Source organism: Podarcis liolepis (genome assembly GCF_965112155.1).
Source record: "Podarcis liolepis genome assembly, chromosome: 8".
NCBI classification, from domain to species: Eukaryota; Metazoa; Chordata; class Lepidosauria; order Squamata; family Lacertidae; genus Podarcis; species Podarcis liolepis.
The window spans coordinates 61,703,675-61,727,369 of record NC_139560.1 but is presented as its reverse complement, the minus strand read 5'-3'; the positions used below and the strand labels follow the sequence as shown (position 1 = coordinate 61,727,369).

Below are 23,695 nucleotides of genomic sequence, written 5' to 3'. Positions count from 1 at the left end.
AATGGGGCTGGCAAGGAGGGGGAATCAGCTAAAATAATACCCTCCCCTCCTTCCATTAGTGGATAGAATTCCCTCCTTTTGCAGAACAGAATCATTCGCTTCCACTCGTTGTGTTCTGTGGTTTGTTTATTAAAAAGACTTCTTTGATGCAGTATATGTCGCAGGTGAAACACCCCCATGCAGCAAATCCGTTTGTGCCGTTCATTGAAGCCAAAGGGAAATGTTCTTTGCTCTCGGGTGTAATTTTAAACAGTGTGCTAAGACAGTCATCCTCCGCCCACTCCAGCTTCTTATAAGCCTTCTAAATCTTTTATAGTGTCTCATAGATTTTGAACCATTCTGCAGAGCAGATAAATAAACTATTCTGTGAAAGACTGCTTACATAGTCACCTGAGAAAGTGGGGGGGGGGGGGCAGAGGTGAAAGAATATTTTAAGAAGTATTTTCTAATAAGTTACATTTCGGCAAAAAGAAAAGAAAAGCAGACATTTCTGTCTCCCTGTTCTCCCCCACTCTCCCGGGTAGATTAGCATATAACTACAGCATTTTAAATGAATTTAGATGCAAGTCTATCACATGGCCTCTTGAGATTAGCAACAAGCCTTCTCTATCAAAAGGAAAATGGTTGGATTAAAGACTTCCACTGCGTTGGAGGACTTGTATAAACTGTGTCACATTAAAGCAGTTGTATTTAACCTGATATAAGGTTCTTTCTAAAGAAGTGGAAATATTTTGATGCATGTCTGCTGTAAAAGTGTTAGGAGAATTAGATTTTTAAAACAGTCTTCCAAGTCTGTGTCTTCGGGGAAGTGTTGTTAAAAATTATGTGATCAAAATACCCAGCGTTTACCTGAAAGCCCCTGATACAGACATGGGATGCATTTGAACCAGATACAGCCCAGGAACTGCTGGCACTAAGCTACTCCACTCCTGGGGTGGTTGTGGGGAAAGTTTGTCCCTGTACAGTATATTTGTAAATAGACTCTAATATTGCAAAATGACACAAGCCTCATGTGTCTCCCTTCCAAATGAAACCAAACAGGTAAGCACTGCACCCCTGGAACTTCTTTCCACTTGCAGAAGTGGGGAAAGCATGATACTACCTTCCATACTTTAATCTGTGAAGCACAGGCCACTGTGGAATTAAAAGAACAGAGCAGGCCCTGTACGGTATAGTTGGGGAGGCAGGAATTGAGTCTGTAATTCTTGCTATAAGAAAGAGAATGCAAACATGTGTGAAATGTCTATTATCAGAGTGCAAGCATTTGATCTACACTTGTGGTTGGACCATTCCACTGTATTCCTTTTGGAGCTTGCTCCAATCCCTAACTCTCACAGACCAAATGAGTTGAATGCACTATTGGTACAAGCAATGCTGTCACTCCCTTAATTGCCCAGCAAAGTGCTTGTAAGTATAGGATCACAGTGTTTGTTGGGAAGAGCCTAAAAGTCACCAACCTAAGTTTTCAATATTTTTATGGTTATGGTTAGGGGCCTCCTGTGCTTATTAATAAGCAGAAAATTCCTTGTTACATCTGAAAGTTTGGGGGGAAAGCATCATTTTTTACCTTTCTTTTTGTAACACAGCTGTTAAAGATTCAGGAGCCTTAGCAACCCTACAACCTCTCAGCTGTATCCACACCTTGGGCTATAATGTTGTAGTCCAACAACAGCTGGGGAGTCAGGTTTGAGAAACACTGGATTAAGGCAAATACTCTGTTAGTATTTCACTTGTTCTCTTCCGCACATGTCCCCATTGTTATTCCTAGCATTGCTCAAGTAAGCTCCCTGCTCAATTGTGAACCCTGGAACAGTTGGGTTCTACATAATACAGAGAGCTTGCTCAAGTTTAGCAGGTACTTTGCTGCAGACATTCGGTCCCCAGCAGCGGGGTGTGGGGCTGCAGGAACATGAATGGGGAAGCACGGGATAGGGGACAGAGCCAACAAGCTCCTTTCTGCTCTCTCCCTTGCACAATGGTAATAACATTGCCGAGGGAGAGAATAGGACTTGGATGTTTTAAATAGCTCATCATCTTTAAGAGTGTGTTTTCAATGGACAATAGCAGTCACCCTCGTTGTCAGGGTTTGAGTTAATTCTTTTGCTGCAACAGCATGCATTTAAATGAGAGGTTTGTGCCAGAGGAATTTACGGTATATGTAGTGCAGATTCTAAACCCAAACCCATTACTATGAAACAAAAACAAACCCTGTCTGTCTGTCTGTCTAAAGATATATAGGAGAGAAACTTTGTATATATGTTTCCCCCCCAAAACTGAGATCCCCCCCCCTTGTTGTCTAAAATTATCTTTAATTAGGATTGTATAATCTTGCAAGAAAACTGCTGACAATTAGAATTGGCAGACACATTCAGCTCCTGGTTTTAATTAGAGTGAGCCTTTCGTTGCCAGAAGTAAGAGATGGTGCATTAAGGCTTTTAAACATTTAATCAGAAGGATGTTATGTAATTGTCTTGATATTGGCAGGAAAAGAAATTGAGGAAGAGGGGGAAGAAGCAATTCTTCTTCTACGTCCATTTTAAAGACTTTCAAAAGCCTGGTTAGAAAAGGAAGACCACACAATCATTCTCCTGAATTTCTCGCACATGGTTATCAGGCGTCTCTTTAACGCCAGGAACAACCACAGACAGATGCCCTCCCAAGCTGTTCCTCTGCCTCTCCTTGCCTTCCAAGTCTTCCCAACCCAATTTCCCTTTTTAAAAAAATAACAATATGGCCTTCAAAAACAAAGTGAGCATTGCATTGTGACCTTCAGGCTCCAGTGCATTTCTCGAGTGTGCAAGGACCAACTAGGATGCTGCAAGAAAGGCTTAAGGACACAGGAATCAGTCACACTTCTGAATCCCAGGTAATAAAGTCCAAAGCAGGTTCAGTCTTTGGTGTCTCCAAGCAAGGCTGGCAAGGACTCCTGCCTGAAATCCTGGCTAGCCATGGCTAGTCAGCATGAACAATACTGAGCTGGATGGGCCAATGGCCTGATTCGATACACATCAGTTCCCTGCATTTCTATGAGTCGAAGCTTGCTGGTGCTCCCTGTGAAGCCTTGGAGCGCTTCCCTCATTGGGAAATGGGAAATATCCTGCAAAGACAAAATGGCTAAGCGAGTTTCCCATGGAATGGGACACCTAGCAGCCTAGAGAGTAGGGTGCAGCTTGCACCCTCTGGGTGCTGCACTCATCGGAAAATGAGGTTAAGGTTGGAGATGAGGAGGCATGTGAAGGGTCACACTTTGCTTCCTCCACTCCTGCCAGGGGTCCCGCCTGTTGGGAAATGGGTGATAGCCTTAGTGGCTGCTGAGAAAATACCTCATTTCTCATTCCACCTGGCTTCTGTACCTGTATTTGCAGAAAGGAGATGGCAACTGAAGCTCCTGCAGGGGCAGAATGAGTGGGAAAGTATCTGCCCTATTGCCCAGGGGCCCCCAAATATCTGGAGCTAGACACTGTACATAAATTGCCCACTTTTATGTTTTTATGACCAGAAGGATACACACACACAGAGAGAGAGAGAGAGAGACAAACAGGATATATAAATAATGCACTGGACCTCCCTAGGGTGGGGTACCATGCATTCCTTGCCCTGATTCCTCCATTAAAATGGAAGAATGGTCAGTCTTTGTATTTTATTTTAGGCTGTGGATTATACATTTTTTTTTGTTATGTGTGTTTTGAATACTGTGAGAAATAGTGTCACATCAAAGGGGGGGGGGTGTTCCTAATAAATTGTACGTTTCAGAGGATGCCAAAAGAGGTGAGGAAAAGCTGTGATTTGTGAAATCGTTGACATCCCCACTGCAATTTCCAAAGGCCAAGGTGCTGATAACACAGGTGCCTGGTCAGATTTTCAGCGCGTGTAATTATATCCCATCACCAGAGGATACGTTATTCTTGGCATCCCTTCTCAAGAGCAGTTGGCTCCTCTTCCTAACCCAGCATGATCGCTGTTCTCCAGCAGAGTCATGACTCCATCTCACCGCTGGGTGATTAATTTGTTTAGAGAGCTTGCAACATGTTTTGTTATTCTTCGGGAAGAAACATGCTAAAAGAATGAATATCATTATTGTTTTCCTTTCAAACCCCATCCGTTTGTGCTGAGAAATACCAAAAGCAATTTTTTAGGATGACAACTGACTGGAGGTTTGAGGGTTTAATGGGGGGGGGGAGTTGCGGAGTGGGGAAGCAGGATGTTTACTTGCTTATCAAAGCCTTCACCTATTGTTTCTTCTTTGTTGAAATAAATATGTCAAGTTTAAGTGGAAGGGTAATATGTGGTGCTCAATCTGTTATTGAAAACACATATCTTACAGCAAATGTTTAAAAACAGTGTACAGCAAGGCGGATTTTGAATTGATAGCAATACCAGTCCCCCCCCCCCCAAAAGGATTGTGAAGGATCCCGCCCCCGCCCCATGGTAAATTGTACAGTGTAAAGGTAAAGGTGCCCCTGCCCGTACGGACCAGTCTTGACAGACTCTAGGGTTGTGCGCCCATCTCACTCAAGAGGCCGGGGGCCAGCGCTGTCCGGAGACACTTCCGGGTCACGTGGCTAGCGTGACAAAGCTGCGGTACCTATTTATCAACTCGCACCCGGGGGTGCTTTCGAACTGCTAGGTTGGCAGGTGCTGGGACTGAGCAACGGGAGCGCACCCCACCACGGGGATTCAAACCGCCGACCTTTCGATCGGCAAGCCCTAGGCGCTGAGGCTTTTACCCACAGCGCCACCCACGTCCCCCATAATTGTAAAGCTCAGCAAAAAATTACATTCTTCCTCCTCCATAGCCTGCAGTATGAAGCAGTTGACAAGTTCAGTAATGGAAATTCTCCTTCAAGCAAGACAATGTCCTGTTCTCTCTGCCTGTGTGGCAGTCCTGACCCATTTCACCAGAGCTACATTAACTGTTATTATACAGCCTAGCCCTGCAGGTCCCCTTGCACCATGGCTTTCCCAGAAAGTAAAATGTGTCAGTCTTCGTCCTGCCAGCCTGCCAGACCTAGATGGAATGTTGAGATAGGAAATCCTGGCCAACACGATAGGCGGAAAACAGCATTTTATACAGTTTCAGGGTCAGAATGGCTTTGGTAACCCAGCCAAAGACTCTTCCTACCTCTGCCTCTCCCACTATGCAGCCAAGGAAGCATCCATTTCCCTTTTGTGTAGGAAAGGGAAATAGGAAGCATGCTGGCTAACCAGTGCTGAGGTAAGGAACTCAGAGTCCCTTTGCAAAAACCCCTTGCCTCAACTTTTTAATCTGGGGAGCAGGAAAGGGTGGTGTGTGGAGGAGATATTCCAGGCCCCTTGGCCATACACTTGCAAAATAGCCTCCAGTCTTCCTGATAAACATGGAGAAAGGAGGGGTGGAATTGCCACAAGGTTGCCACAATGATCCCATCCACCTTTGCAGCTTCAGTATGGGCAGGTCATTCATCGTACTTGTCATGGCTTCACTGTTCCAAGGGATCTAGGTAAATCACATCCAGTATAATTAATCTGAGCCTTACAAGCACATAGAGCTGGAAGAAGAAGTGGGAATGAATGTCACTTTTCCAACTTCCCTCTTCCGCTCTATGTGCTTTTCAAGGGAGAAAAGGGTAACCAGCCTCATTACTTCATGACCAAGAGTGCCATGAAAGGGGACTCATGGGCTCTGTGGGCATCAGAGGATGAACTTAAAGGTGCCGTTGTATTTGTGGGCCCCACATTGGCAACCAATGACCCAGGGTTTTCTGTACAATCACACTGTTTTAGGAGAGGCTCTGGGTTAGCAGTTCGCTGTTCAAAGTGTTGTTAATTCTGTTTGGCTCGGTCTCTGATTAGCTTTTGATCAGTGAATTTTCTGCATGTGCATTTTACCTAGTGCCACGCATCATTGTGAGATTGTTGATGCATTGCATCACGGTGTTCGGAATCAATCTATTTCCCATTTCTCTATCTGTTGCCTTCACACTGCTGATTGTGAGCAAATGGAACAGAAGTGATTTAAAGAATGACTTTGCAGTTTAAAGTGGGTCATCTTCAAGTGTTTGAGGACAAATTTGGTTTGGCAAAAGGGGATTATAATATGACAATACAATTGCTGTGCTATGGAAAACATTAAAATACATCATTAAATTTGCAGGAGATTTGATGTAGGCATGATGGCTGTCTGTATTGCTGCCTACAATTTCAGAATGACTTTCCAAAATTGCTTATTTTCAACTAAATTCCACTATTGGGGGGGGGGGACAGGACCCGGAGCAGCCATATTGTTCACTTCATAAAACCAAAGGAAGACCAACTAGTCCTAATTTCTTTAGAAGCATTTTTAAATCATATTTAATCAGCAATCTTCAAAAGTTTCTAGCAGTAACTAAAGTTTTAAGAGTAGTTTGAAAAAATATTTATGGGTGTGTGTGTGCAGAGCAATCCTAACTGGGAGGAGTCTAAAGAGGTGTAAAATCTGCTACTTCCAAATCCTGATAGTTTATGGACTAGTGGTTCATTCTTTTTAACATCAACCTGCCATCATTGTTTCCTATAGTTGGGAATAAACAATGGCCTCTTTTGGCTGCTGTAGCTGGGGAAGGCTTATTCCTGGGGTCTCTCAGAGAAATGGACTTTGGATCCAGCAGATCCAAGACCACCTCTAACCCCTCATTTTAAGGCCTACCAATTCGGGGTCTACATTTCAGAATCTGTGTCCAACAGAGCTTTTGCAGATATAATGATGACCTTGGAACAGACTCCACCCATTCACCAGCAGCAGTAGAGAGGCTCCTCTGTTCCATCCTAACACCCTTAAGTCAGCAAATGTATCTGGGAGTTAAGACAACTCTCTGAATCTATCAATTTCTGTGCATTTAATGTACTGTATATCTCAGAATAGCAGATGGCTCTGAGATTGTACAAATTAGCTATCTAAAAATAACATGTTGCTTTTATCAAGGGAGGGTTAGTTGAAATGCTAGAATTCTGCATTACATACTGACGAAAACGCCATCTGCTGCCTTCATTGTCACTGGATAAATAAATGCATAATAAAAGTTATAATTTCATTGTGTGGCACTTTAAGGAAGTTGAGGTAATGCATTTTGCCAAGATCTTGAGTTCTCTTTTGTGGTTGCCTCATTTCACTTTAGTGGTGATGAAGAAATACTGTAATGTCCAGCACTGGTGCAACTGTCAAGACAGTTGTGGTCTGAAAGTCATTGGCATTAATACACTTCACTGCCCTTTTAGTTTAGCCATGTGTTGCCCAGGTACCTCAGAATATAGAAGAAAAGGTTTTATAGTTTTCCCATAGCAGCCCCTTGTGTGACCCAAGGCTCCCTATGACCTTAAGAGTACCTGAGCCAATGGCAGTAGAGAGTGTGACATTTTGGGAGTGACACTTGCAAAAATACCCCCCCCCCCAAAAAAAAAGACCCATTGTGACATCAGGATTTTTTCTGTAGGTCTCAGGTGATTTGTATTTGCGATGTGGCGGGGACGACATGAGCAATAAAGGTATTGGAGAGAAGGAGGAGAGAGGTGGAAAGGGCAGAGAAATCATGTCATGCAACTGTTTACATTTGAAAACAAAAAACAACAAAACAACTAAGTGGAGGAAGGCTTTTCACGTACGGTGGTACCTCGGGTTACAGACACTTCAGGTTACAGACTCCGCTAACCCAGAAATAGTACTTCGGGTTAAGAACTTTGCTTCAGGATGAGAACAGAAATAGTGTGGTGGCAGAGGGAGGCCCCATTAGCTAAAGTGGTACCTCAGGTTAAGAACAGTTTCAGACTAAGAAGGGACCTCCAGAACAAATTAAGTTCTTAACCTGAGGTACCACTGTAGTTGATGCTGTTCAGTAGGATGTCATGCACATGCCTTAAGTATCTGATGTTGTAAATTGATCTTTCTGCCTTCGGATCTCTGAATGTAGTTTTGCCTGTGTTGATCTTAATTCGAAACAATATATTTCAATTTACTATTTGTTCATGCTTTGGGTTGTTGTTCTTTATTCTTCATGGGCTTATATTGAAATTCACATTATCTCATAGTTTTGTGGGGCGCCATGCATATCCTTGGTTCACATCAGTTCACATAATTTCATAGATACTTGATTATGGTAGATGCCACAAAATACTGCCAAAATCTATCCAGGTTACTGGCAATGGCACCACTGTTCCATCAAAATTCATATTCAAAACTTAAAAGAAAATTGTCTGAAACTCTGACATGCTCAGAATTAGTGATCTGTTAGCAGTCTTGAATTGCATTTTATAGCAAAACTAAACGATGGAAATTTAACTTCTCAACTGCCATAGCAACAACTGATAAAAAATATATATCCATAGATTTTTAAAGGTTTCTATGAGGGTTATGTTGACTATCTACTTTTACTGCAAACTGTAAGTTTATGGCATCAATTCTTTATGTATTTTGAAGCACATTAAATCTTGTAGTGCTTTTAAATAAGAGCTGTATGAGTGAAATAGCAAGCACAACACGTTTGATTAAATAATGATTAACACTGAAATTAGGGCTCCAAGAATCAGTTGATCAAATAGTTCCGTAAAAAGCCTTCTCAACAACCAAAAGAGTGTCTCAGTTAAGCCATAGATTGAAAACAAATATTTGTAATGCAAGTAGCTAAAAAAGGATTGGTGGTAGAAATGAGGCATTTGCATTTGCACAGCTGCAAGTAGACCATGTGTTGTCATACTTTACAGAGGGCAGTCTTTTATTTGAAAGTGCCCTTGCATATAAATATATGGTGATCATGTCACATATTTGAGAACTGATTTAATGTATTGGTGATTTTAATGAAAGAGACTTTACTTGTAACAGAAGTATGATGTCAGTGAAAGGTTTGAACATCTGTGCAGCTGTGCTGTGGCACATTAGTCAAAGTCTACTCAGCAGCTGTTCTTCTTTTCTGCCTGCTTGGAAAACTGGGCAAGATTTCATCTCCTAATGTCTTACTCCTTTGGCACTTCAGGCCCTGCACTTCCATCATAAATCAATCAATAATGGTTAGGAACCGCCAAAAACGAAATACTGTAGACCTTTATGGTTTCTTTCATTTTGAGTCATAAGAAGGTGGTTCTAACTTGCCTTCAAATGAATGAATGGCACAGTTAGGAAGCCTGCATGAACACCAACCTGCCAAATGTGGAAGAATTCTGACTTGCAACATAGGTAACCATTCTAGCCAAATAAGAACCCCTTTCTAAATTAAAGCCAGGTGGTTCTGCAGCCAAACCTGTAACTAAAGCTAAGTATGTGTAACTGATACAAGCAAGGTTTACCTCCATTTACCACTACCTCTACTCCTGCCCCGCTTCTGTTGTTTCCCTGTGTTGAATTTTAGTTTGTTAGCCCCTTGGGGCAGGGAGCAATCCCCTTGGACTCTAAAGTGCCATGCCCCCTGATCGTGTTATATAAATAAACAACAACAATTTTATTATTTGTACCCTACCCATCTGACTGGGTTGCCCCAGTCACTCTGGGTGGCTTCCAACATATATAACAACACAATAAAACACTATACCTTAAAAGGCTTTCCAGTACACCATCTCCTGAAAAATGTGACAACAATTGCACAAGGTCAGTCTGCTAGGAATTGTTGAAGGCCTGACTGTAAAAGAGGGTTTTAAAAAAGTTGTGTGCTAAGCCTTTTTTTAGACTCATCTCTTTGAAGCAATAATACATTGGGAAACCTATAAGATTTTAGAGGCGCTTTGAAGTTATTATCAAGACATCTTACTCGTTTCTAGAATTTATTGAACACAGACTACTTCATATGCAGCGTTTCTGTGAATTATTTCTTTTTTGACAAAGTGTCAGGCTGACTTGCTAAGCACGTTGGTTGTCTGTTGTTCCCTGGTTTTATATATCCAAGTAGTCCTACTTTCAGTAAGTCAACTGTTTTACTGTTTTATCCCAGTTTGTAGGAAGGACTCAAATAGCTGGTGCTTTACATGAGTGGTTGAATAGGACCAGCACGCTTATATTTTGTTTTACATCACTTATTCAGTGATGATGATAATAATGATCATTGCTAGTGGTTGAAAGTGTCTGAGGATGGTGCATGCACGAACTCCCATAGTCTCTTCCCTTTCTGGACTGCAGTTAATCAGTCCAAATCACATATATAAGAATAAGAATTTATTATTTATACCCCGCCCATCTTGCTGGGTTTCCCCAGCCCCTCTGAGCGGCTCCCAATCAAATATTAAAAACATAATACAGCATTAAACATTAAAATCTTCCCTAAACTGGGCTGGCTTCAGATGTCTTTTAAAAGTAGGATAGTTGTTTATTTCCTTGACATCTGATGGGAGGGCGTTCCATGGGGCAGGTGCCACTACCGAGAAGGCCCTCTGCCTGGTTCCGTGTAACCTCACTTCTCACAGTGAGGGAACCACCAGAAGGCCCTTGGTGCTGGATCTCAGTGTCAAGGCTGAACGATTGGGGTATGATAGTAGCTGCCATTTTAAAAGTGATTACACAGAGATGTCCTGATGCAACTGGTTCTCAGCTTAGATAGAACTGCTGATTTAACATATCACTCACTGCTTTGACATAGAATCATAGAATTGTAGAGTTGGAAGGGAACCCAAGGGTCATCTAGTCCAATGCCTGCAATGCAGGGATCTCAACACATGGACCATATCATGCCCTGCTTAGCTTTGCAAACATACCAGGAAGCTGGTTTAATATTCTTTTCACCTTTTACTCTTTGCTGTTCTCAGTGTTGGGGGAGACATTCACTTTGGTTCAGATTGCAATGCAAACCTACCCAACTTGCACTTTCTAAAACAATATACAAACTGAAACAGAGCTGTCCTTTGAAATTTGTACTTCTCTGAATATTGTGCTTCACTTCTCCATCTCGATAAATACATATAAAAATGTGTATGTTAGGGAAATTATGCATAAGAATGCACTTATCAGTGGAAATAACATAAAATGAATTCTGTTAGGGAAGATTGCTTGCAAAATGTGTATGAAATTGCACATGAAATGTGTCTATTAGGAGAATTGTGCGCAGAAATGCTGATGCATTTTCACAAGGGTTAAAAAAAATGCAAACTGATGCTGAAATGTGGTGGGGGGGTTTTAAAAGCAATGATTTGTGTATCAAAATGTTGCCTATATATTTCACTAGTACAGATGACAATGTTGATTCTCACTGTGGAGCCATCTGCTTGCGTCTTTTACATTTATGCTAGATAAACTCTTATGGTTTACATAGAGGTATACAGGAATACATGTCTTGCCAAAACGTTCACTTTGGTTTTCGTTCCATTCAGCATTTGAAGCTCTCTTGCCAGACAGGGAAGCCTGTGACTCTCTAGGTGTTGATGGACACCCCCCCCCGGCCCCAGCACACATGGCCAATGGTCAGGGGTGATGCTAGCTATACTAGCAACATTGGGAGGCCCAGAGCTTCCCCAAGAGGGATGGGTAACCTTGGTCCCAGGAGTTACTCTTTGCCCACCTTGAGCCTGCAGTACACAAGTAAGCATCTCACACATTGCTTCATGTGCTTTTGCCTCTTACCTGAGCCATCAGTGGCATGCGTCTTCCCCTGCCCCAAAGTTATTCATGAGAGAATGCAGCTCTCAGGCTGAAAGAGCATCCCTGCCTCTCCAGGACACAGAAGCATCAACTGAAACACTTAGAACACTTGAAAGCGCTATGCAAAAGTTAAATATCATCATCATCATTCTAAAGTAATTATATGCGTACGTCTACAGCCAGAGATGGGAAGGATACCAGAAAGTCAAATGAGGGAAGGGGGAAAGAACTGGACAACTGTATCCTAGGAAGAGAGAAAATTAAAGGCAGTAGCACAAATAGGGCTGGACAGCATGAACACTTTGCCCTGGGCACAGCTACCTAGAGGACCTGGGTAGAATGAAACCAACATGCTGCCTGCCGCAGAAGGAGAAGCATTAAATGCCTCTTCTGCTGTGCATTTTTTTAATGCACAGCTCTAGCTTTTTTGTTGCTTCCCTTTCCAAAAACTGGTTTGGTTCCTGCACCTGCAGTTTAATGCAGGAAAGCATGGCTTTGAAAAGACTGGTTGTTTTGAAATTATGATATCCATGTTAGGCTTCTCTCATCTGCTCACAGTCCAAGCCATTTGGACAGCTGGGAGAACTGGCTTGCCAGGCATCCGGATTGCTACCCTGCCTGCCAGCAATTGTGTGCAAAGACCTGCACAGATATTGATCGATACGGTGGAAGTTGTGGGTTGATGCTCATTCTAGCTGGATTAGCACAAAAAAGTGATCTGCTGTCAGGTCTCTTATGAAAGTGAGCTGAGTCACAACATCCTGTAGCCGTCTTGGGCTCAACAGAGGCAGAGCTAGGCAGGTTTGCCATTACATCCTTGTAATGATTTCCCTGCTCATCTGCCTGCTACATATAAGTATGGAAACATGATAGCCTATCACCGGATCTTATATGTTTCCCACCACCCAAGTCTAAATAGTATGGAGGCATGGAGCAAAAATGCATGACATGGTAGGATCATATCACGTTTCCATAACTACATGTTATAGCCAGAGGGATTATGACTGCGAGTTCCAGCTACAATCCCAAATCTGCTTCCTTCAAGACTGCATGCCTGTTTCCACAGATGGAAGCATGGAAGTCCCGGGGGCTCCTCCTGAGACTTTAATAGATAGTCCCAGGTCTTCAGCAGAAAATGTAATAAACCTCACTTTCTGTGAATGTTGCACTGCAGTAAGGGACTTTTGTGGAAGTCTGTATAGAGACTGAAAACTCATTTGGTGTTTCTCACTGAGAAATATGATTGATTGTGTTCAGTGTGGCTGCTCTGTTATATAGGCTCACATTTAACCCCAGAAGGGTTTTTTTTCCAGGAGTGCCTTTATTTTATCTTCTCACGGTTAACTCTGTCTCCATTTATCAATGGAAGATACTATTAGACTGAGTGGCGCGTTATTTGATAAAATGTATTTTTTACTTCCATTTTTTACTTCAAGATCTCCTCTCTTGTCTGTTTTGTCTGTTCTTTGTCATTCTCCTTCTAATTGGTACATGAAGTCCATCATGATGGGCGCCTTTCAAGCTGGCTGGAAACTTGTCTTTTCCAGAGGATAACTTCTTCTCCCCCCCCCCCCCTAGTTTATCTTATAACGATGCTCAGTTTTCATCTGTCTGAATTTTCTTGTGTTTCCTGGACTTTGGGATCTAAGTCATTCTTCTCAGTGTTTTCAACCTTGGGTCCCTAGATGTGGGACTACAACTCCCATCATCCCCTGCCAGCTTAGTTCAGTGGTCAGGGATAATGGGAATTGTGATCCAGCTGAGGACCCAGTTCAAGAGCACTGTTCTAGCTTATGCTACAACAATGAAAATTTTGTTTTGTTGCTCATCCTTTTATTTGATTGTTTCCTTTTGGAACTCTATTAACCTACAATTGTAATTTCTTTTTTTGTGTGTGCTGCTTTGTCAATTGTCAGCTTAGAGGTTTGCATTTATTCTGTAGCTGTGCTTCTTAGAGCATAGCATAATGTTCCATAATGAGATAAACTGGCAGAGACTCATCATAAGGACAGACTTGAGCAGGGGGGAAACAGAGTCTGGTGCAGGACTAGTACTGGGATGGGGGAGGTTGTTTGGTTTTTTTTTAATGCACAGATATGTGACTTTAAATTGTCGGTAATTCTATGTCAGCATTGAAACAAGTCATTTTAAAACTGGGGGCGGGCGGAAGCAGGGAAGGCAAGCTATTCCTTTAAAATATAGCTTTGGGAGTCTGCGTAGCTCAGAATAATATTTTCCCCACTAAATGTCGCCTACTACAAATTACTGATACTGTCACCACTCTGTAAATTTGTAGAAGATTTACTACTCAGTAAGGTTATCAACCTGTACTACACAGTAGAATGCAAGGAAGAAGGAAACCATGCCATATTTTTGTTAACATGTAGACAACCAAACAAAACTGTGGTAGAAAGCCTTACAACTTGGGCATTCTGTATTTGTTTTGAAAGATGTTTACATTGTTGAAAAAGGTATGCATGTAATTTAGTTAATCTACAACTGACCATGCTTCCTGCTGCATATATATGTATTTGAAACACACACACACATTGTTGTTGTTTAGTCGTTTAGTCGTGTCCGACTCTTTGTGACCCCATGGACCAGAGCACGCCAGGCACTCCTGTCTTCCACTGCTTCCCGCAGATTGGTCAAACTCATGCTGGTAGCTTCAAGAACACTGTCCAACCATCTCGTCCTCTGTCATCCCCTTCTCCTTGTGCCCTCCATCTTTCCCAACATCAGGGTCTTTTCCAGGGAGTCTTTTCTTCTCATGAGGTGGCCAAAGTAGTGGAGCCTCAGCTTCAGGATCTGTCCTTCCAGTGAGCACTCAGGGCTGATTTCCTTCCGAATGGAGAGGTTTGATCTTCTTGCAGTCCATAGGACTCTCAAGAGTCTCCTCCAGCACCATAATTCAAAAGCATCAATTCTTCGGCGATCAGCCTTCTTTATGGTCCAGCTCTCACTCCCATACATCACTACTGGGAAAACCATAGCTTTAACTATACCGACCTTTTTGGCAGGGTGATGTCTCTGCTTTTTGCTTTTTGCTTTTTGCTTTTTGTCCCTAGACCCTAGATCAGGATGAAGAGAAAAAAGGAGTTGAAGATGGACATGGCACCTAGATTAGAGAAAGGGTGGAGAACCCAGGGTGAACTCAGAGGAAGTCAGTTTTGGCACCTCTCAGGTGGGCGTCATTGCCATTCTAAGAGAACGAGGGAGGTGTTTGTGATGAGTTCTGGCACCTCTTTTTCTAGAAAAATAGCACGGGGGAACCTATGGTCCTCCAGATGTTGCTGGACTACAACTGCCATCATCCCTGACCCTGACCATTTGTTATGCTGACTGGGGCTGATGGGTGTTGGAGTCCAACAGCATCTGAAAGGTCACAGGTTCACTACCACTGGATTTGAGTATTGGGATAGTGCATAACCCATGGTGCTCTGAGCTTGCCTCTCAGTACCCCACATATACCACTGAAGAATTTCTGGAGGCAGAGCTTCAGTCAGGCATCATGCAGTCCCTGAAAGCTGTTCTCAACATCGCTTTCCCTTGCAGAAGCATAGCAAGGATGCTCATTTCTTATGGGTGCCATTTTTATGAAATTCACTTTTTTCTTCCTACCCTCTTTGCGATCCCCATAAGGGACAACTGCATATTCCTGCATTGCAGAGGGCCGGACTAGAGGATCCTCAGGGTTCATTCCAACTTTATGATTCTTTATTATTATTCTTTCTCTCTCTCTCTAAAAGGATAAGGGTAAATCAACAGTGGTGAGATTCAGAATTTGCCAAGAAAATAGTTTATTTGCACCAAGAGTGCCTCTGAGTTGAAATTTGGTAGAATCACATTAAGTCTCTTCACTTAATCTGTATAACTATACCTCTCCAATCTTACTCAAATCACTGGCACAAATTACTGTACAGTGGTATCTCGGTTTACAAACTTAATCCGTTCTGGAAGTCCGTTCTTAAACCGAAACCGTTCTTAAACTGAGGTGTGCTTTCCCTAATGAGACCTCCCATCACTGGTGCCCTTCCACCATGCAAATTCCATTCTTAGACTGAGGTAAAGTTCTCAAACCAGGACAATATTTCCAGTTTTGCAGAGTTTGTAAACTGAATCATTCTTAAACCGAGTTAGCACTGTAATTTTATGTCTTAAGTTCCTAAAATTCGCATTTACTTTACTCATATAGCCTAGTGTATTCTAGGCGCCTTTTCCCAGAGGCATGCATTCTGCAATCAGTTCCAAGATCTAAGTTACTGATTTTCCACTATGCCTTTTAACAGATGCTCTTGAAATTACCTAGCCTTAGTTGCCCCAAACATTTCTGCTTGTGATCACATAAATGTGCAAGTCTTGTTTGGGGAATATTGCTGAATGACCGAAGTATGTCAGTCAGTCCACATTATTGTATGTGGAGAAAGAGAGAGAGAGAGAGAGAGAAAGTTTAGCAAGGAAAGTCTGGTTTGGTAGAGGAAGTGATTTCTTGTCTGCCAAATTCTGTTTAAGTGGACACAAAGGATTTGCTTCTTAAAGAGCAAAGTATTGGTTTGTGACCAACAGTGAGAGAGAACCATTTATGACATTCTCTGGGGTAATAACTAAAAAAAACACCCTAAAAAAACCCCACCATAGCTGTGCTGCAGGAAATCCCAAGAAACATCTGTTGCAAGCAAGTGATCGTTAAATCCAACCTACCTGCCGTTTATATTGTTCACAATTTAGCCTCAAATAATAGGCTTTATATGACACTCCAAGAAACATTTCATTCTTTAAATTGCTGTCTTGCTCTATTTTTATTTTTTTTATTTTTTTAGGGTAGATTGTGCATTGTTGGGTTTTCAACACATCTTGTATTACTAATTAGGACAGAGTGTGTCAAAGCCTGACAATGCTGCTCTCAGCAACTGTTGGCTTTAGTTGAAATTACAGTATTGCATACAACCACTATTTTGGTGCTCAGTGTGGCTATTGGTGTTTAAGCTTTAACAATTATGAGGGACAGTTATGCAATGGTTAGAGTGCTGGAATGGGACGGCAGAGACTCAACTTCAACACCTCTTAGTGATGAAACTCATTGGATGGTCTTTAGCCAGTTGTTACTAAGAAAATACAGTTAAAACTTCTAAAGGTTGTTTAAAACAACTTCCTAAACACAATTTAAAACTTTTTAAAAAATTAAAAAAAAAGATCGCCTACTATCCCAGCTAATAATTTTGGGGTTTCCAGGAACAGATCTTCACTTTATTACTGAATACAGAGAGAGTTAGGTTGGCATAATAGTTGCCCACATCTGACAAAATAGCAGAAGCTCTGCACCTGCCTCTCAGTGGGAGCTGGTATTTTGGCGATACATTCAACAAACCTGACATCTTCAGAAATGTGCTTAGCACAGTTCATGCAACCATCTCTTGCAATGAGAAGGAAATAAGAGATTTTCAAAGCTGGTATAACCGAAGTAAGTCACACTTTTGTTGTGTATTATAATGGCAACTGGATCCAGACCTTACTGTAAGTTTAAGATACTATTGTGGAAGAAGCCAATCAATCAACAGCTATAGAGAAGACATTTCTTGAGTTCATTCAAATGTCACAGAACATTGTAAAGCAGAAGAAACTAAAAAATATATAACCTGATGGTATCTGAAGAAGTGTGCATGCATACGAAAGCTCATACCAATAACAAACTTAGTTGGTCTCTAGGGTGCTACTGGAAGGAAATTTTTATTTTGTTTAGACTACGGCAGACCAACACGGCTACCTACCTGTATCACATATTGTGATATTTGCAAAGCTAGGTATTTGGAAAACATACAAGTTTAAATAGGATGATATTATATAATAGCCTGGGAGTTTGTTATTCACAGGGCTTAGGTGAAACCCCCAGCTGATCTTCCTTCATATCTCCATTTGCATTCTGTCATTGATGTTCCTCTCTTTTAGATTAGCCATTTTAATTCCACAGAATGACAAATGCAGTGGGGCCATGGGAGCTATTTTAAGCCATCTAGGTCAATGGCCATAGTCACATCTAATGGCAGCAAATTCTTTATATTAATTATGCATTGTGCAAAGAAGTACTCTCTCTGGTCTGGCCTGAATGTACTGTCAATTTGATTTCAAATAAAAATAGGTTGTTGCATATTCCAGGCTGATGTGCATCTTTCTAGGCTAAAGGAAAGGAAGCTGTTACAGGTGATTGTTACAGCCTGGACAATGGGCTTAGACCAGTGATGGCCAAACTTGGCCCTCCAACTGTTTTGGGACTACGGCTCCCATCATCCCTAGTTAACAGGACCAGTGGTCAGGGATGATCGGAATTGTAGTCCCAAAACAGCTGGAGGGCCAAGTTTGGCCATCACTGGCTTAGACTCAGGTAGCTGTATAGGAGTGGGTTGCTAGCTGATCAGATTCCATTTTAAGGGTTATAGCAAATGTTGTCAGTCCACTAGTGCAATATTTTTCAATGTTGCACAAAAGAGCAATGCCCCCTGTCTGCAGGTAAAATGGCAAAATATCTTACTAATGCAAGCTGTCTTTTAGCAGAATCTCTTGTGTGAAATGATCCACTAGCAGAATACGCTGGATACAACCCCAGCTTTTAAAAATTACATTTAAAAATAAACAAATGACAGGACTAAAGAATGTTTGTGTTACAGTAATTATTGTAGTTGAGATCATCAGCTAATATATACTAGTGAGTGATGCACATGCATTCCTACAATGAAAAATTGCTTGGGGGGGAAAACCAGGGATTTGAATTAAATGAGTGCTATCCAACTATGTCATCCTCAGATTGGACCTACTGACATCAAATCTACTCTGGACATCCTTTTTATTATGCTGTCATGGTTCTTTGCACTTGCAACGGTATTTGGGGCAGTTATACTTGATCCCGTTTTCAATACCGTCTGCCCCTGCACAAGTTTTGGGGTGGTCACACTGCTTCATTTCCAGTCAGCGCGTATTCCATAAGTTCCTGCTGAAATTCTGTAACTTTTTACTGGTTCTGGTTTATTTCTTATCCCTCTTTTGTTGCGTTGCGGTGAAAGATTGTCCTTCCAGTTGGCCGTAATGTTGTGGAAGCATCACAAAGCTCCTTGTAAAGTGGAATGATATGTGAGCAGTTCAGTATAAGCCCACCGCTAGTGCACTCTTAATACATCAGTGGCCTGTCAATAAATACCAAAAATAAACAAATGTCACAGAATACACCTGCAAAAAAAAACAAAACACAACCCCAGTCTGGAGGGTCCCTCAGTATTACGAATATTCAATACCTCCCAGTGGGTTTTTTAAAAAAAGTTTTCTGACCTTTTTAGAATGCTTTCATGATTGTAACTATAACTTTGTTTCTTCCTTTTGGTAGCACTTGAAAGAAAGATATCAATGAGGCAAAGCAGAGAGGAGCTTATCAAGAGAGGAGTGCTAAAGGAAATTTTTGATAAAGGTAAGAATCATTGTCTGTGCAACTCTGAGTCAGTGGCATGGGCAATAAAACTTGCTGTTAGCGGATAAATTGCTATCGAAAACCACAGGACTCTTGTGCTATTGGATTTTTGTCATATTTCTCTACAAAGATTGGACCCCAAACTGTGGGCCTGATAGTTACTATAGAGCCATTAAGAATCAGCTTTTATATTAAAGTCAAAGTATTACTTGGATAGCATCACAACATTTCTTATGGAATATTGCCATTTTCTAGTTCAGTGGTGCGTGTGAAAAATGGCCTTGTAGTGGAAACTGGCTTGATCATCCTTTCTTGGCATAGACACACACAAAAATCCACAGGAAACAGAAACAATTTTTCCATATTTGCACGCATGTGTGAAATCCAAATTAGGTTTCAAATTCTGATAATGTTCGCTTGGTTTATTTGAGCTGCCCCCAAATTCAGTTTGGTTTGCTTAAATATTCAGTTGAAAGCCACAATCCACTGAAATTAATAGACCCAATTAAATAATGTCCATTCATTTAAATAGGTCAGTTGATGTTGGCTACAACCCAGAAGGTCTAAGTGCTTGATTTTGACTGGATTATGCCTATGGTTAGGAGAAGTATTGCTTGCTCTTTCCAGGCAACAAATTTCAGAAGGTACCAAACAACCAGCTACTGAGACCCCACATACCAGATGTATATCTGTACCCTCCCAAACACACGCTTCATGTTTGGAAATGGGAGGGGGACACCAAAAACGTAACACAGAACAGCAAAGGGAGTGTCAGTCAACACACTGGTGCTAACAAATGGCAATTTGCCTTGTGAAGATTGCTCAGCATGTTTTATATCAAGGTGTTCCTCAGGAGCAGGGGGTCTACTCTGCCTTATATTGCACACTAGTGAAAATTACTTGCACTGGAATAAGCATCCAGACACTGGGCAATCTTTTCAAAATGAATTACCTCTTGCTAGCAGAAGTTTGAGGCCTGCTTCTTCCTCCACAACCCATCCTACTTGAAAAGTACTCATATTTTCTAATTTTAAGCCTGCTTTATTTGCCTAAGAACAAAGACCCTGACAAAAGTTCAGAAACATTAACATGAGAACTACCACACATTTCCCTTTTGTTTACTGCCAGATCAGGCTCTGGGAGCACACCGAGACACTACTTACAATAAAGTAATTCAATACTTCAGTGGGGCCAATTTACTTTTGAGAAGACATGCATGAGATTGCGCAGTTAAATCATCCTATTTTAACATTGCTCATCCTACCAGGAGATGTATTAGCTTCCAGAGAAGATGTCAAGTGAGCATTGAAACTCTAACCTGGCAAATTCTGTTCTATTTGCATTTGCAGCTTCAGATGGTTTTTATGGCAGACTATTATCCAGATGTTTCACCAAGAAACATTACTTTTTCTGTTCAGTAGCTAAAGACAGGACAGTTGCATTAAATGAATTGCCAAATAGATTCAACAGTGATACGCCTTTATTTCCAGTGTCACAGTGTAATTGTGAATTCTTTTCCTGCAATGCAGTAGCTGAAATGGGAATCCCTGGTTCAGTTTAGATTTTTGTGAGTCTCTGGTTTTGAGCTTTCCTCATTACATCTGCTACAGCTCCTTCCCATGCAGTTCGTATACATATCATTCTCTTATCACAATGTCATTCAATAATTTACACTTCCACATGCCAGGAGCCTCTGAAAGAGCTTGTCTAGATTTATTGCACTTAATTCCTTCTATATTTCCTGGGGGAAGAATAAATAGTCTCCTTGCACTCATGGAGAAAATAATGTTCAAATGAGTATATCGACACATGCATTAAAATATAATGTATTGTGAGCTTTCATTCAGAATAGCTACCTGTCACAGAGCGAGCCAGCAGTAAAGCATGCTATTCAAAGTTGGAGTTAGCTCTTTATTAGCCAAAACACGATCTTCACAGACTTGACTGTCAAGCCTAATGAGCACAGCAGCTCATTCCTGGTAGGTCTTACCCCATGAATCACTTGCCAAGATTAAAAGTTCCCACTTCCCCTCAGCTATCTAAGTCCCCTCGTATCCAGGGCTTTTTTCCAAGCAATCAGAGACTATGCCTGCATGCAGTCTGTCAATGCTCTGCCCATTTCAGCCCTCTTCTGGTTCTGGGAAACAAAGGAAGGGGAGTTTGTCACCCCCAATCCCCGGGCTTTGAGCCTTCTTTCCACAGTTCCACAGTAGGAGGAACTAACTGGTTCCACAGTTAGTTCCTCCTACTGTTCCTCTGTGTGCAACCAGTCCATAACACTGTGCCCATTGTTCTGGGTTTTGATAAGCAGAATAAACCACATGGCCTTAAAGAGAAAGCAACATCCATGCTAGAGGTTCTCATTAAAAAGGCTGGTGGATATAGGTAGTTTCTCCTATATGCAGCTATGTGCAGCACCATCCTTGGCCATATGTCTGACCACTTTTGTGTCAAGGAAGATTTAGTTGGAATGACACAATTCACAGGTACAGCTGGTAGTATTTTGAAAATTAATAGTGGAAGGTTAATTAAAATTATTTATTTAGAATAATTATTCATTTAGAATTCATATTTTTAAAAATTATTTATTTATTGCATATCAGCTGTCCAATGACGATGTTCTCTGGGTGCCTCGCAACAAAATAATAATGCAGAAAATTAAAATCAATTATAATAAAACAAATTGAAGCATTAAAAACTGTGAACAGTGGTCACAGTTGTTCTTGAACATTGTTCTTGACTCCTTGACCATTGAACCATTCTGGTTGGAGGTGATGAGACTTGGAGTCCATCCCTGAGCTATTGCTAATGGCCAGTGATAGATTTATCATCTGTAGATTTCTCTAACCCCTTTTAGAAAGACAATAGAAACTTTAGTATAGTTTGCGCTATATAATTTTACTGTTCCTGCTTGAACCAAAAATGACTATTCTCATCTCTGTATCGATCATTTCCGGCAGTGTTTCTGGCTCATATAACTCAGCTCAATAGAGCTGGCTAGCAGTCTAGTCTTAAGTACTTCTGTTCAATGCTGTGAAACGTATGGATTTGTAATGAAGGACTATGCAATGCAGAATTTTTGACATTTATGCTCACAGTTTAAACAGCTCAGACATCTTCCAGGTTCAGATTCTGTGTGTTACATCACATTTTTCCTTAGCAATTTTCATTTTATTTAACTATTTAGGCATTACATTTTCCTTAGCCATTTAACTATTCAACTGTCTTGCCCTACATTACACAGTCACAGTATAGGTTGCAATCTATCAAAACACACACTATAAAATTCAACCAAATAAAGGCTCGGTTTAAGTGTAAATCATGACTCTCTACTATTACTCGAAAGAAATGTTTTAACCTACCATAGGAACCCACTCAAAGTAGGAGCCTGCCCAATCTCAAGGGAGGAGTTCTAGAGCCAGGCTGCCCACTACCAAAAAAAAGCCTTACTCTGAGTTCAGCCCAATCAGACTTTAGTGATGGCACAACCCAATAGGGCATGTTTGTAAGCAAGTTAAGAGTATATTGTTTAGACAATATCAAATTTTCTGCCTTAACGTTATGCAAAACGCATATATGGCTGTATCTTTGGGAACATCCACTAGCTTCCATCCTCCAGTGGAAATACTATGACCCACCCTTGGAATTGCTTTCTTAAAGGTTCACGTGACATGCTAAGTCAAACTATGGTTTACTGGAACTGTGTGAACGTGTGGGCTTCTGCTAGAGGCACTCCCAAGTGCTTTGCTCTTCCTCCCGTGCCATTTTTACTCCTGCACCATCCTGATCTAAGCCAAGGTTTTGTTTAGTGAACCTGGGCTGGTGGTTAAGTTTTCACCCCACTAACCATGGGCTGTAGCTAAGAACAAGCTTTGGCTTGGCTCAGCATGGTGCAGAAGTTAAAAATATCAGGGAGCAGCAAAGTGACCACAAGCTGTTCTCCAGTCCCTGGTAAGCCATAGTTTAGCTTTCCATGACATGCAACCCAGGCCTGTTCTTAGCTAAAATTAGCCACCCTTTCTCCTGAGCAATATGCTGTTACTGGGCTACTCAAGTTGCATAATAAAACAAATAGTGTTGGTTTTATTGGTCCTCAGTAGTAAAGTTTTATAAAGCAGCTGCCTAGGACCTATTAAATGTGTGCTATGGGTTTTTAATCAAAAGAATAGCCAACTCGCATCAGATCAATATCATTAAAGAAAAGGATCAATAAAGTGGTATCTTGAAGTATCCTCAACAATTAGGTTCATGCCTTCTGCAGAGATAATGAGTTTCCTAGAAGAAAGTTGTATTCTGCATTATTGCAGGAGCGGCTAAACTTTAATTGACATCAGTATTCTGCATTATTGCAGGAGCGGCTAAACTTTAATTGACATCAGTTCCAATAATTCCAAGGGTTTAATATATTAAATGTTAATCCTGGTTTTGCGCGTGTTTACTCCAGTTGATTCAGTGAGGGTGAACCAGTCTACAGGAAGAGAGGATTTAGACAAGATATGTCTCTTCTAACATGGAAGTGGTGGAACAATAAGTTTGTTAGTCTTTAAGTTGCCACAGGACCGTTATATTTTTACTTAAACAGACATGTTGGGCCCAATTAATGCTTACCTTAGTAGCATGGGAACAATTGTTCCTTTACTGGTTCTGGAATAGACTTGTGGCCAGAGCAACGTGGC

At 41.4% G+C, this 23,695-nt stretch overlaps 1 protein-coding gene across 13 annotated transcripts in view; it reads left to right on the top strand.

Annotated features, from left to right (window-relative positions):
- Window positions 1-23,695, top strand: part of PHACTR1 (phosphatase and actin regulator 1) — a gene marked incomplete at its 3' end in the record, with an annotated part of 251,467 nt that overhangs the window by 179,379 nt on the left and 48,393 nt on the right. For all 13 annotated transcript variants that reach the window (XM_083519363.1, XM_083519364.1, XM_083519362.1 and 10 more), the window contains one exon: window positions 18,939-19,019. In XM_083519363.1, the coding sequence (XP_083375489.1) occupies window positions 18,939-19,019 (81 nt within the window). The remainder of the gene's footprint in view (window positions 1-18,938; window positions 19,020-23,695) is intronic.